General features: G+C 58.1%; 4 protein-coding genes across 4 annotated transcripts; 1 reads left to right on the forward strand and 3 right to left on the reverse strand.

Annotated features, from left to right (window-relative positions):
* Positions 1-379: 379 nt before the first annotated feature.
* Positions 380-1,712, reverse strand: CORC01_01509 (proline racemase; the record flags this gene model as incomplete). The annotated part of the gene is made up of 2 exons (XM_022613164.1): positions 380-1,478; positions 1,600-1,712. The coding sequence occupies 2 exons, from the start codon at positions 1,710-1,712 to the stop codon at positions 380-382; spliced, it is 1,212 nt and encodes a 403-aa protein (XP_022480263.1).
* A 2,613-nt stretch (positions 1,713-4,325) lies between these two features.
* CORC01_01510 (uncharacterized protein) lies at positions 4,326-5,479 on the forward strand (the record flags this gene model as incomplete). Its single annotated transcript, XM_022613165.1, has 3 exons — positions 4,326-4,798; positions 4,909-5,045; positions 5,304-5,479. The coding sequence occupies 3 exons, from the start codon at positions 4,326-4,328 to the stop codon at positions 5,477-5,479; spliced, it is 786 nt and encodes a 261-aa protein (XP_022480264.1).
* Positions 5,480-6,036: 557 nt separating this feature from the next.
* On the reverse strand, positions 6,037-7,147 carry CORC01_01511 (uncharacterized protein; the record flags this gene model as incomplete). Its single annotated transcript, XM_022613166.1, has 2 exons — positions 6,037-6,081; positions 6,251-7,147. The coding sequence occupies 2 exons, from the start codon at positions 7,145-7,147 to the stop codon at positions 6,037-6,039; spliced, it is 942 nt and encodes a 313-aa protein (XP_022480265.1).
* A 947-nt stretch (positions 7,148-8,094) lies between these two features.
* Positions 8,095-12,966, reverse strand: CORC01_01512 (uncharacterized protein; the record flags this gene model as incomplete). Its single annotated transcript, XM_022613167.1, has 1 exon — positions 8,095-12,966. The coding sequence occupies one exon, from the start codon at positions 12,964-12,966 to the stop codon at positions 8,095-8,097; it is 4,872 nt and encodes a 1,623-aa protein (XP_022480266.1).
* Positions 12,967-13,261: the final 295 nt, after the last annotated feature.

Below are 13,261 nucleotides of genomic sequence, written 5' to 3' on the forward strand. Positions count from 1 at the left end.
GATCCTCGTCGTGATCCACTGCCCACATCACCTACCCACCTCATGAAAACATGAGTGTCCGGAGCTAACAGAGTCATCATCCCCGCCCCACAGCGGATTCTTTCTCACGGCGTTGTGGCAGAGTGGTCTAATGCGCAAGACTAGAAATCTTGTTCCTTCGGGAGCGTCTGTTCGAATCAGGCCAACGTCGACGTAATGTTTTGCCAGGTCCTTTTCTTTTGCTGAGGTGGGTGGTTCGTCAGTGTAGAAGCCTTTTTTGGGCTTCAACGTCCAAGATCTCCAGGAGCGCATGATGCCCCCTACATTCCAATCTAGGAAAAGTATAGAAGCAATGAACAAACATCTCCCCCATCGGGATCAATCCATCAAAAAATCGCCATCACGCCTCCAGTCCTTGAAACGAGAAACCCCCACCAATATCATCCTCCGCCTCCATGACAAACGTACTCGATCCCGTATAATGAGCCTGCCCGCTCACCTCAACCCTCCAAGCCCTCCTCCCACCAACCTCGACCTCCTCCACAGGCGCCCCGACAAACGCCCCGCGATGCCCACCCACGGCCCTCGACACGAGGCTGTGATACGTCCACAACGCCCCCAGCCTCCTCGTGCCCCTCGCAGCAGCCAACGCAACCCGCGCCTGCACAACCGAACCAGTCGGACTCCGGTCAATCTGCTGATCACCAAAAAAGTATAATCCCGTCTCCGCGCCCACGCAGCCCGGCGCCGTGGCAAGGACGTCGTCGCTGTCCGTGTCTGTGACCATGATGCCGTAGACGAGGGACTGCGGGCTCCGCTCCTCGCCGTCGTTGGGATGACCACAGCGGGCGCCGAGTTCCGCCGATGCGTTGACTGCCTGCTTGAGCTTCTTTGTTGCGTTGCGGAGGCCGCTGACGTCCGGCTTCGAGAGAGAGGGCGTGAAGCCCAGTGCCGCGGCGGATACGACGGCGTAGAGCGCGCCGCCGAAAGCCACGTCGATCGTCACGGCTGCGGCATCCCCTAACTCCGGCCAACGTAGACTCTGCGGGATCGGGACGGAGAGGTCGATGGCTGTGGCGAACGTGGGCACGGAGAGAAACGTGATGCGCCGATTCACATCCGTCTTCCACATGTCCCCGTCCATCTTGACCACGGGAACGGTAAGCCGAACCACCCCGACAGGCGCGTGCAACCGAATCTCGACCGTCCCCTCCTCCTCGTCAAAAACCAGGTCCCGACGCTGCGGGAAGACGGCCTCGTCTGCGCAGTCGACGAGGAACCTGCCGAGGGCGATGGTGGCGTGTCCGCACATGGCGCCGTACCCCTCGTGCGTGAGGAACAGGGCCCCCATGTGCGCTTCGCCAGCGTCGACGAGCTCCGTGCGGGGCCGGAGAACGGCGCCGTACATGTCTGCGTGGCCGCGCGGTTCGTAGATGATGCTGCGGCGGATATGGTCGTGTTGGGATTGTGCTAGGGAGCGCTGTTCGAGGAGGGTGCCGCTGAGAGAGGGGGGGTTTGTGCCGGTTAGGTGAATGAATACAGAGTTGGTGTTTCTCATTTTGCAATCTCGTATTTTCGAAAACTCGCGTGTCAAAACATTGGGAGTTGAACGAGACTCACGGGATGTCTGGGTAACCAGCGTAGACGATGCGCGCCGGCTCGCCGGATGTATGCATCTCCACGGTCCGGATCTCGGTGCCCGTGAAGGATGGCATGAAGGCTGGCAAACTCATTATATTGAGTCGCGTATCGCGCTGAATTCAACACTTTGGTTTTAGTTTTACATTCGCTGGGCTGTGAGGTTTTTGGAAAGTCTTAAAAATGATGTGGTGGTTTGTGAGAAAGAGCGCATTGTTCAGCCGCTGCGATCCGCTACGAAGGGCAAATCCCCGAGTCGGTTCCCACTTTTCCGGCCGCTAATTGCCGATGTCGGGGGTTTCGACGGCGGCGCCGGATCGAGGGCTCGATGCGATTCAGATGTAGCTCCACATGCACATTCCGTTTCTCCAAGATGGATGTGAGTCGAGACTCGAAATCGCCAGTGTCTTCGATGCTTTCCAATCACCACAGAGGCATCGAGGCCAGAGCAACTATTTTGGAAATGAGGTAGAGTGAGGCAGGTAATAGCAGGCCCAGCTCTCCAACCACGAGACCGTACCATCTCTTCCACACCGAAGCTATTCGCAATACTTGAAACAGAGTGACTATTTTGTTTTCATCTCTTATGATCAATTCTCGCCTGACGAGCATTCTATGCTCCTAGGTTTTGTCGAGACCCAACTATCTTGCTACCGCACTCTTTCCGATCGAATGAATTCAAGCCTCTCCGGCTTGAATTGTCACAAGCAGAATTCTTGCTCTTTGCGGGCGTTTCCAAGTGTTGGGATGAATAACCGGGTTTCGACTTCTCTTGAGGTGCTTCGACCTCCTGTTTGTCTCATGTCTCGGTGTTTGAAGGCATGTACATACCCTTCAAAGCATGTCTGCGAGTTACGAGCACATACACCTGCTTAGTTTTGGGACGATTGAGACTTCCAAGATAGCGTGTGAGCCGGAAACGTTTCTTGGTTTCTATAGCATTGCGGCGGTCGTCTCAGGACATCTGAGGATGGTTAAAGGCCGACGGAAATGTGAGGGCGCATTTCGACAAAGGTGGACCGATATTTTGCTGGGAGAGAGACGCCCGACTGGATCAGAACCGCAAGAGAATGAACATTTCACGCCATAGGCAAAAGTCACATGGCGGCCTTGACTCAAAGTAATAGCTGTGTTCAATTTTCCTATGAAAGGCAAACACGCAAACATGGAGTGCTTTCCCTTAAACTTCGGACTCTTTACAGCCAAAGATTCGTACCTTAGACGCTGGGAAGACCCTGACTCCAAAACGCCACCGCGCGAGCCATACGGCAACGAACTGATCCGACGTCAAATCGCCCAACTCTGTTTCCGAGCTTCCGCCAGGGACTTCGGACGCTTTTTTAGATCCTTCAACGGCTAGATAGGGCTAAACGATTGCTCACGGGGACTGAGAACTTGCCGAATCGGCAGCGGTAGCGATAGCCGTGGCTGGTGTCGATCTACACCCACCTCAATCGTGCACCAAATACGTCTCGGGTTACTATCATTGCTTCTCATAAACGCTGATGATCCGATGTTTCTGATGGTTGATGAGGGGGGGCGATTTGACAACGGATCGAGCCTTCCGGTTCTAGAAAGCTGGCGTTAGAGAGGTCACGAAAGACCAGAGCCATTGAAGTGACGAGCAGATGTCTGGAACTGGATTTTGCATATTGGCTTGAGAGATGAGTTGTTGTCTTCCTCAAGAACAACCCATCTCGACAACCGACGTACCTCAATTTCACACAATGGGACGAAGGCTGCGAATCGACTGGAACTGATAGCTCCTCCTCCTCCCCCCCCCAATGGAAAGACTCATGGGATCGATACAGGCCTCCAAGTTATTTCCGTCAAAGGATTGTAGTCTACACCGAAGAAGGCTGCATCCATAAAAGCCAATTCCCAGCCCTACCGGCTTATGCTTACACAAACCGTCATCCTCAACTACCTGGATCTCCCCCACACACCAATCTATTCATGGCAACAATCCTTCCAATCTCACATCGCACTTGAACAAACGAGAAACCCGTAAGACTTGCCCCAACCAACCTAGCACGAACCGGACTGCGTCCCGCCATGGTAGGTTCACGGCCACATTTCTGACAGGCTCACGGGCTCCCGCGAGATCATCATGCCAGCGAAGCCTGGAGCTGAACACACATGCCCTTTCCTCTGATGCGTCGCCGGCCCGTCGGTCAGCCCTGCATCCCAGTCTCCCCAGTCTCACTCTCCTACCCCAAACACCCGAAAATCTCGTACTCTAAACCCATAACATCAACGGTCCAGACAACAGATACGATTCAAGCGCCGTTCTGATATATGCCTGCACGCGTGGCCTTTGCTATCTGACGCTGCATGAGCAGCACGAGAGATCTGGTTCACAAGTCTACAAACCGAAGGGTGGGGGGGCTTGGAACGGCCGCACGACCTCATCTACCAAAGAGAAGTTCCCCGTCAATCCGAAAATCTTACGCCAGGGCTCACAAGATGAAAAAGGCATCACCCCTCAGCCTCCCTTCTCTTCCTGCCCGTCTCGGGCGTCGGGACATTGCTGGAATGCAACCCTTTCTTGTTGCGTCGTTTTCTCTACTATGCTTTTAGCTGTCACTCTAATAAACACCCGTTTCCCAAACTCCCTCAGCTCTGACCTGTACTCTCGGACCGCAAAGTTTCATCAGGAAAAACCTCATGAAGCTGCTGCAGCGGTTCCGCCGCGCCCCTCTCTCGAGATGCCCATCTCACCCCTAGCGTCCGGGTCCCCTCTCCTCTCGACGCTGTCCGTCCTCCTTCTCGTCGTCAGCGTCGTCCTCGGCGGTGCGATAGCCGCTCCGACCACGACCGCGCCTACAACCACTTACAGGGGCAAAGGCGGCAGAATCACACCACCGACCCCGGACCGCGCCTATGAGGCCCCGCTCCTCGTCGGCGTCACACCCGCCCCGGACCCGACCCGCGTTTCCCAGCGTCTCCTCCGGGCCCGTCAAGGCGACCCGCGGCCCTCTGACGGCCGCACGAACTTCATCGCCTGGTACTCCCAGTCCGGCAGCTGGGTCTCTGCAACGTGCCCGTCGGACAACTACTTTGCGGCAGATGACAGTTTCGGCGTATGTTGTCCGCGGAACAATCCGTACTGCGAGATGGCGACGTCGTGTGGAGGGCCGTTTAACAACTACGCGATCGGACCGACTGGACAGGCAGACTGGTGAGATTCTCTTCGCCGCCCCCCCCCCTTTCACCATACCTAGCCGTCGTCTACCAAATCTTGGGTCGTGATATACACGGGAAATGTGTTGACTGGATGGAATGGGACAGTGGGCCGAGTAACACCTGCGACACAATCACCATGCTCCAAACGCAGGGCAGTACCGACGCGAGGAGGATCATCTTCTGCATCGCCATGTCCGAGCTCTACGTTTTACCCATGACTTGGTACCGCGTCACGAATCCACGTACGTCCATCCCTTTCTCCAAGCCGCCCCCCCCCCCCCCCCCCCCCCACCCCCCCACCCCCCCTCATCCCCCCCCCCCCCCCCCCCCCCACACCCCCCCCCCCCCCCCCCCCCCCCCACCCACCACCGCCCCCCCTTCCCCACCCCCCCCCCCCCCCCCCCCCCCACAGAGTCTTATCCTGCCTATTTGTACATGTACCTACCCAAGGCAAAGGTCAAGTTTTACCGTTTATCCTAACAAACGTGTCACGTTTCTAGTCCCCGAAGCCTCCGTCGCAACGGTAACTGTGACCCTGAGCACAACGGTGACGGCAACGGCACAGGCCGGAAATTCCACTGGCGGGCAACCAGGTAGCCCTTCTCAGTCGCCCCCTGCAAAAATGGCTCTGGTCATAGCTGCAATGATCTCGTTCTTGGCTCTCGTTCTTCCGTAAAAGATCGACCTGGGGCCTTCAAGCGGATAAAAGTAAGCGCGAACAAGAGCACCGACCTCAGAATCGCGTTTGGTCGTGCCTGTAGGTGGCAAGCCTGGCATTTTTCGTCGCCTTGAAAACAAGACGGAAGACTCTGGTCACCAGGGCCCGAAGCACTTTCTTTCACCTGCCGAATCGTCCGTCGTCTTTTGGGGGAAACAAGTAGCAGAGCCCATTTGCCGGACAAGGAAGACGGCTATGTAACATGGCAGCCACCACATCAAAACCGAAGTCGGGGCCAAATGACAGGATCTTGAGGGGTGATGGAAGAAATATGAGACCACAACGGATGGGCATGGTGAACAAGAAAGTCTTTGCATTCGACAGACGTTCGGGCATTATTAAAAGGTTAGCAATATCCGAGGGACCATCTACTTGGATCACAGCCATATACCTTACGCAATCAATCCCTTCATTTGTACCATGGTATTTTTTATTTTATTTATATATATATATATGTATACCAAGAGAGTAAAGCATTTGTAGGCATCCACAACCAAACAAGCATCCACCACCACCTAGACAAAAAACTCATCAATCGCCTTGACAACCTCATCAGGCGCCTGCTCCGGAATATAATGCCCACTCTCCACCCCCCGCCCCCTCCCCTCGACCCCCACCCCCCCCCCCTCCCCCCCCCCCCCCCCACCCCCCCCCCCCCCCCCCCCCCACCCCCCCACCCCCCCCCCCCCCCCCCCCCCCCCCCGCCCCCCCCCCCCCCCGCCCCCTCACCTCGACCCCCTCGGCAGCCACCTTCTTCCACTCCCCCACAGCGTCAAACCGCCGCGCAATATACCCGTGAGCCCCCCACAGCACAAGAAGCGGCGTCTTCAACACCCGCCCCGCCCCCAGATCCCCCTCCGCCTCCTCCAAATCCAGCGTCGCGCTCGCGCGGTACTCGTCGCACATGGCCCGCACCGCCTCCGGCTGCGCCATCACCTCGGCATAGTAGTCAAAATTCGCCCGCTCAAAAACCTCCAATCCCCCTCCCCTCGCCGCCGTTTGCCGCCCACCGCCGCCGCCGCCGCCGCCCATTAAGAGCTCCATAAACCGCCGCGGCGCCGCCGAAATCAGCGTCTCCGGCAACGGCGCCGGCTGAATGAGGAAAAACCAGTGGAAATACGCCTTTGCAAAATCAACGTCTGTCGTCTTGTACATGACGAGCGTGGGACAAATGTCCAAAAAGATGGCCTTTTTGATGCGGTCCGGAAATTCCACGCACAGCTTGTGCGCGACGCGGGCGCCGCGGTCATGGGCGCAGACGTAGAACGAGCCGTCACCGCTGCCGCTGCCGCTGCTGCTGCTTTTGTTGTAGCCCAGAGAATCCATGACGGCGATGCAGTCCCTCGCCATGGCGCTCTTTGCGTACGACGCCACGCCCTCCGGCTTGGACGAGGCGCCGTACCCGCGGATATCAATGGCCACGACGGTATACCGGTCCTTCACGGCGGCGGCGACGCGGTGCCAGATGTGGTGGCTCTGCGGATAGCCGTGGAGCAGGAGGAGGGGCGGAAGCGCCGGCGACGACGACGACGACGACGAGTCCCCGCTCTTGATGCCGTGAATGACGACGTCGGGCGAGGTCTGCGTCGTGACGGTGAAGGGGGAGAAGCCTTCAAAAGTCGTCATGATTTGCCCTTTTGTGGTTTTTTTTATTCTTTGCTCTTTTATATACTTGGTAGAGTAATCCAGAAGAGGATGGCCTGGTATGGTGTATGGCTTGAGTGGTTTGTAAATGTTTGCGATACAGTTGATGGGATTTATAATTTCTACTTACATCACCGCCCTTGCGATTACATGCGGCTAATCTTTGACGCGCAGGGTGGTGCTGGTGCATTGAGACGCACCTATGTCCCCCGAGGGACGTTTACTCTTCTGCTCGGCCAAAGGTCGGGTTTCCCCGCGCGCGCTACGATCTCTGACAAAGCAATCGAAAGAGACTCTACTGTGCGCCAGCAGAATCAGGTAACAAGACATCGGGGATGTTACATACTACATACTTTGCCGTGAGGACATCACATACCTGCTAAACCAAGCAACCACGGATTCTCATGAACCCGGAGCTTGGGAACCCGGAGCTTGGGAACCCGGAGCTTGGGAACCGAGCGTTTCCCGTCTTTGGTTGCACCTGATAAATACAGCTAGCTAACATGTGTCGTCGACTCGCCAGGTTGGCAAACTTTGTTTCTTTGACCAGCTGCAAAAGACCACCCTCATACAAAAGGTTGAGCTCGGTTTGAGACGTAGGTAGGTAGATATACTGTCATCATTAGAATTGATATATATGCCATCGATGTAATGTAATGCTTGTCTAGGCAAGGTAAATCGAGAACCATTCCCCATCCTGTCCCATAATTTTATCCTAATGCTTCGCAGCGCTCTGTGCTTCGCAGACCATCCAAAAAAACAAAAGAGATAGTGTTTTGATCCAACGCCTCTCGCAATGCCATAGTTGTGTATGTTGTATACAGCCCCAGCCAGACAACGTTCCTCCTGAATATTATGTAGTATCAGAGTGTCGGTAGGTATCGGTAGCCATCGTATAACGCTCTTCACGGGTCCGGTTTGGTCTTCATCTAGTACATGACGCTCTGCCGCCAGCGCTCAATGGACTGCATCTGCCCGTTGTGACCGGGCTGCATAGGCATCTGCATCTGCTGCATGGGCATCGGCGCCATACCTTGTTGCATGCCCATACCGGCGCCCATGGGCTGCATCGGCATCGGCACGCCGCCCATGCCTCCGCCGTAGGGGTTCATCCCGCTCATGCCACCCATGGTGTTCATGCCACCCATGCCACCGGCAGTGTAGCCTCCGTACCCGCCCAGATTCGGCTGGCTCATCTGAGCCATACCGGCGTGGCCATACACGGAATGCCGCTGCGGTTGCTGCTGCATAGGCTGCTGAAGCGGCCCGCCGTAATTGCTAAAGGCTATGCTGGAGCGGTTCCATCCGCCAGGTCCCATGCTCACACCTAGCCCGGCGTTCACGGGCGGAAGCCCAGGCTGTCCGAGGAGACCTCGAGCATCACCGGTACCGCCGGTGGCGTCGTTGAAAGCGCCGTTCTTGTAACCGCCGCTCCGCTGCGTATTCGGCCCGGTCAGGACCTGCGGCATCTGGGCCCGGACCGCGGCCATCTTGGCCTCCTGTTCCCGAACCTTGCGCTTCTCCTGCTCGAGGCGACGCTGCTCGTCCAAGGCGGGGTTGTAGGCGATCGGGTGGGAGCCGAGGACGTCAGCTAGGCTGTGCTTCTTGCGCAGCGGAGGCGCTTCGGCCTCAACCGGTCCTGGCCCGCCGCTGAGCATCATCTCCTGCTCGCGCGCCTCACGCTCGGCCTGTAGTCTCTTTCTGCGCTGGCCCAGCGTCTCCTCTCCCTCGTCCGGCTGGGCCTCCTTCTCCTTGCCCTTGTCCCCGGGCTTCTTCTCGTCATCGTCGCCAAATTGCGCGAGGATCTCCGCCGAGAATGCTCGGCTGACAGGGCGAGCGTTGGGAAGGTTGTTGTGTTCGGCCTCGTCCTTGGCCCTGAGGCGTCGCATACGCTCGCCTAGGGTCTCTCCGGCAGTAGCTTCGTCCTCTGAGTCTTCCTCGGGCCGCAGGTGCTCGGCGGACGGCATCTGGTTGAGACGCATCTGGCTCAAGCCAGCGTTGAGAGTGAAGTTGCTCCTCTGCTTGGCCAGGGTCCTCGGGGGTTCTTGTCCATGGAGACGAGCACGACGAGCACTGAGGGGTTCATTCTCTTCCAGATCGCGACGCTCCATCAGTCCCATGGGCCGGTTCTTTTCGGCTATGTGCGGGTTGCCGGCGTACAGGACGCCAAGCGGAACATCGTCTTCATCGGAACTGTGATCTTCTTCCTTGGCGCCGTCCACTTCCCAAGCGAGAGCAATCTTCTTCTTCTCACGATGCTTCTTTTGCGTCTCGGCAACCAGATCGAGCTCAATCAGGGTTGCGTGCATGCCATTCTGCCCAATATTGCGGTTCGGGTTCTGGGTGCGCATCTTAGCATGGTACTTGCGCAACTGCAACTCGGCGAGAAGTGTCGTGGGAGGCCCGTCAAGGACTCCCGCAAACTCGTCAAACTCCTCTTCTTCCTCTTCTGCATCAGAGCCCTCGCCTTCGGCCTTTTCTCCGTCTTTGCCGTCGACATGGTCAGAAAGAGCCTGGTTCTCCTCTCTGCTGCCAGCCATGGAATTCTTCCTAGATCCATTGTCGGATTTCTTGCTGAAAGGCATGAGGCTGGCCGTCTTCTTCTGAGAGGCAGCGCGCAGCACATGCTCTTCAGGAAGCAACACGGTGGCGGTAGATTTACGGTTCTTCTTCTTATCGGGGCCGTACGTTTCATTACCCAGCTTGCCGGCGAAGGCGTGGTCGGTGAAGGCGCTGACGGGGGCATTGGCAGATGCATCGAGAATGCTGTCGAGCGTGGCCATGGCGGAGCCTCCCTTGACCTCGATCTGCGGTGTTGTAGAGGGCAAGTCGAAAAAGGCGCTCGCCCGTAGCTGTGGTGGTAATTGGGAAGCCCGTGGCATTTTGGACTTGCGGCGTTGCGTTGGCGGGGGATCCTGTGGCATGTGTTCGAGTTCTTCACCACCACCACCCGACAGCAACGGGTCGCCCTGTTCAGATGGCACGTGGGAATCAACCGCAGGCTCCTTCAGTGATGCGTCACCCGAGCGCTGGCCATCAATATCGTCCCCAAAAGAGGTCATGCCGTGGCCGGCGAGCGGATCGGGCAACCACATCTTGGACTCGCGGACTTGGGATGCTTCGGGGTCCTGGGGTAGGTACTTGGCCTGGCCGAAACCAGGATGGCCCATGGCCTGCAACACTTTGGAATGCCTCGCGTTGCGAACCTCCGTCTTGGGCTTCTTGGACAGTTTAGGCGGCAGGTTGAGCATGGCGGGCACACGAGCCGGATAATACAGCATCTCTTGGCCGGTGAGTTCGTCAAAGTATGACTGAGGCCGTAACGTGTGCCTATTCGTCCGCGGCATACGCGGCGGCGGTGCCTCGTACTGAGGCTCCGGGATGTCGGGCATAGGCATGGTGTGCGGGACGGGTATGGGCGCCTCGCCGTATTCCCTCTCGCTTTGCTCACGTGAGTCGAATTCGCTCCGCTCGAGATCTTCCGGCTGGCAATGCACGCCGTCAAAATCCCCAAAAGCGTTGGCATGGTCAAACGTCGAGGTCGATTTCGGCGTCGGCGGCCTATCGTCGGAGTCTCGCCTACCACTGTCTCCGCCAAAGTCCAAGCCTAGGCCTCCAGAGTGTTGGTCCATCTCGCCAAGCATGTTGAAGACGCTGCCGCGGTTCTCTTCGTTGGTATTGGGACGGCGTATGGTCGCGTCGTCGTCGGCTGTCACAGGGATAGGAGCGTGGTCGGCCTCGTCGAGAACGCGTCCTGTTAGGGCAACGGGTTCTGACTCGGCAATCTCAGCAAGCGAAGGCTTGCCGGAGCGTGCGCTTCTGGTGGACCCCTTGCCGGAACCGTGGCGTGACACGATGGCATCGACATCGATTTCGGGGCGGCCGCGCGAGTTGTTGGAGCCGGAGCGCAGACGGCTGGTCAGGGAGTGATTGGGAGACATGACGTAGCCGCTGGGGGAGTAGCCGCCGAGCCGGGCGTTGTTGTTGAGCCCGACGATGGAGGCGACGGGAGGGATGACGCGAAGGGGGCCGGGGTGGGCTAAGGACTCGTCGACGGACGAGTGAGAGGCGGCGAGATTGGCAGCGAGTATGGAGGAGCGGCGGGAGTCGGAACGCTTCAACTCTCCATGCAAGTCGCGAATGGCGTCCTCGATGGAGCTGGTCATGGACAGGCGCTCGGCCGACTTCTCGAGAGCTGCGACGTTTGTGGTGTAAGCGCCGGAGCGGCAGTTGAGATCGGGGACGGGGTGTTTGAGGGTGAAGGTGCCCGAGTCGGAGACGGTACGGACGATTGGTTGGGCGACAGGACGAACGAAAGTAGATGCCGAGGAGGAGTGGTGATCCTGCTGCTGCTGTTGTTGTTGCAAACTGTCCTGGATCTGGGAGATGAGGCTGCTGTTGGATCGCAGGGACGAGGTAGAGATGTGGCGGGCGAGGGCGGCAGGGGCGGAAAGGACGGTGGACGGCGACCAGGCGGCGAAGGAGTTGGAGGTGGTGGAAGTCGAGGTGGCAGTCGAAGCAGCGGGACTCGTGATGGCGGCAGCAGCAGCAAAGCTCGTATTGTGGCCGCCCGTGTCGGTGGTACTGAAAGGATTGATATTTTTGGTACGCAGGGCCAAGGGGGCCGCAACGGTCATGACCCTGGGCATCGGCTGAATCTCCTGGATGGGCGGGCGCGCTGGCTGGGGGCGCGCTCGCTGAGGGCTCTGGAGGGACGTGCTGGCGCCACCCCTGACGCTACCGCTACCAGCACCCGTGTCCTCATTGCATCCCGTATTCTTATCCTTATCCTTATCGCTCCTCCTATTCCTGTCGGTGGTCGTGTCACTCCCAGCAGACGCACCCGCAACGGCACCCGCAGCGGCAGCGGTACCGGTACTGCGCCTGTCCTCCAGCTCCATTTCCATCGGCTCGTCCTCGTGCGCCCTGCCCATTGCCCTCCCCCTGTTCACCTGCAGCGGATCTAGCCACAGCGGCGTGGACCCGGCATGGCGCTGGCGCGGGCTCCTAGGCGAAATTACGAATGGCGGCACCTCGTCGCTCTCGTCCTCCTTGTACTCTTCTTCATTCCCAACATGCCTCAAATTCCTCGCCTCGGCCTCTGTGCCGTGACCGTCCTTCTTTTGACTTTTCTTCGAGTGCGACCCTGACCGTGGCCAAGATTCCATTTCCGTCGTTGCATCCACCGTGTCGCGTGCACCCGAGACATTTCTTTCTTCGTCTGCCGCTGCCACCATTCTTGTTGTTGCTGGAGTCGTCCCTGTCGCCGCATGCAATGTTTCTTGTTGTAAGCTTAATCCTGAATATGCATCCCTCGACCTCGATCTCGACTTCGTCCTAGTCCTAGGCCCCTCGGTAACAGCGTGCGATGACCCCTTTCCAGAAGCTGCCATTGTCGCCGGCGGTGACGTTGACCTCTGCTGCTCGCGGAACCTCGGGCTGCCTGTCGCCGTCGTTGTCGTCGCCGTCGTCGCCTTGCGACTGCTACCAAAGCTAAGGTCGAAATCGCGATCGGGAAACAGTTCGCTGTCCATGGACAGAGGCGTGAAGCTCTTATCGGCAAGGGACAAGAAGTTGGCAGGACTGGGCGTCGCTGTGGCGGATACGGACGGCTGCGACGACGGGGATGCGAAGTCTTTTGTGTACTCTCGGTCTGCTCCTGCTCCTGTTCCCTTCATCGCTCCCATCCTCTTTTCTGCTCTTGTTTCTGTTCCCATGCCGCCTGCATCTGCGTCGCTGTAGTCTGACCCCATGGACGACGTCGAGGACCTGCGCACCGAGGTGTAGGCTGCGTACGCCATCGCTGTGAGGATTCAAAACGAGTTTTGGGCGCAGCAAAAAAGGTACAACGTGATGCTTATACTATGGCGATGATGGCTGCTGTTTCGCGACTCTCGGTTGCGTCGAGTCTGGGGTGCGTGGTGGGCGGTGACGATGGGACGGCGTTTCTGAGTCGCGGTCCCTGCGTGGGCAAGGCGGTGCGGTGCACCTTGTCCAACGCTGTCGTCTGGAGTGAAGTGAGGGCGGGTTGCTGCGTGGTGTTGCTCAAACGGCGATAATTTGACTGGATGCGCCGACGATGGGATGAGTAGTGGC

This window comes from Colletotrichum orchidophilum (assembly GCF_001831195.1).
Source record: "Colletotrichum orchidophilum strain IMI 309357 chromosome Unknown Scaffold_8.1, whole genome shotgun sequence".
Lineage (NCBI taxonomy): Eukaryota > Fungi > Ascomycota > Sordariomycetes > Glomerellales > Glomerellaceae > Colletotrichum > Colletotrichum orchidophilum.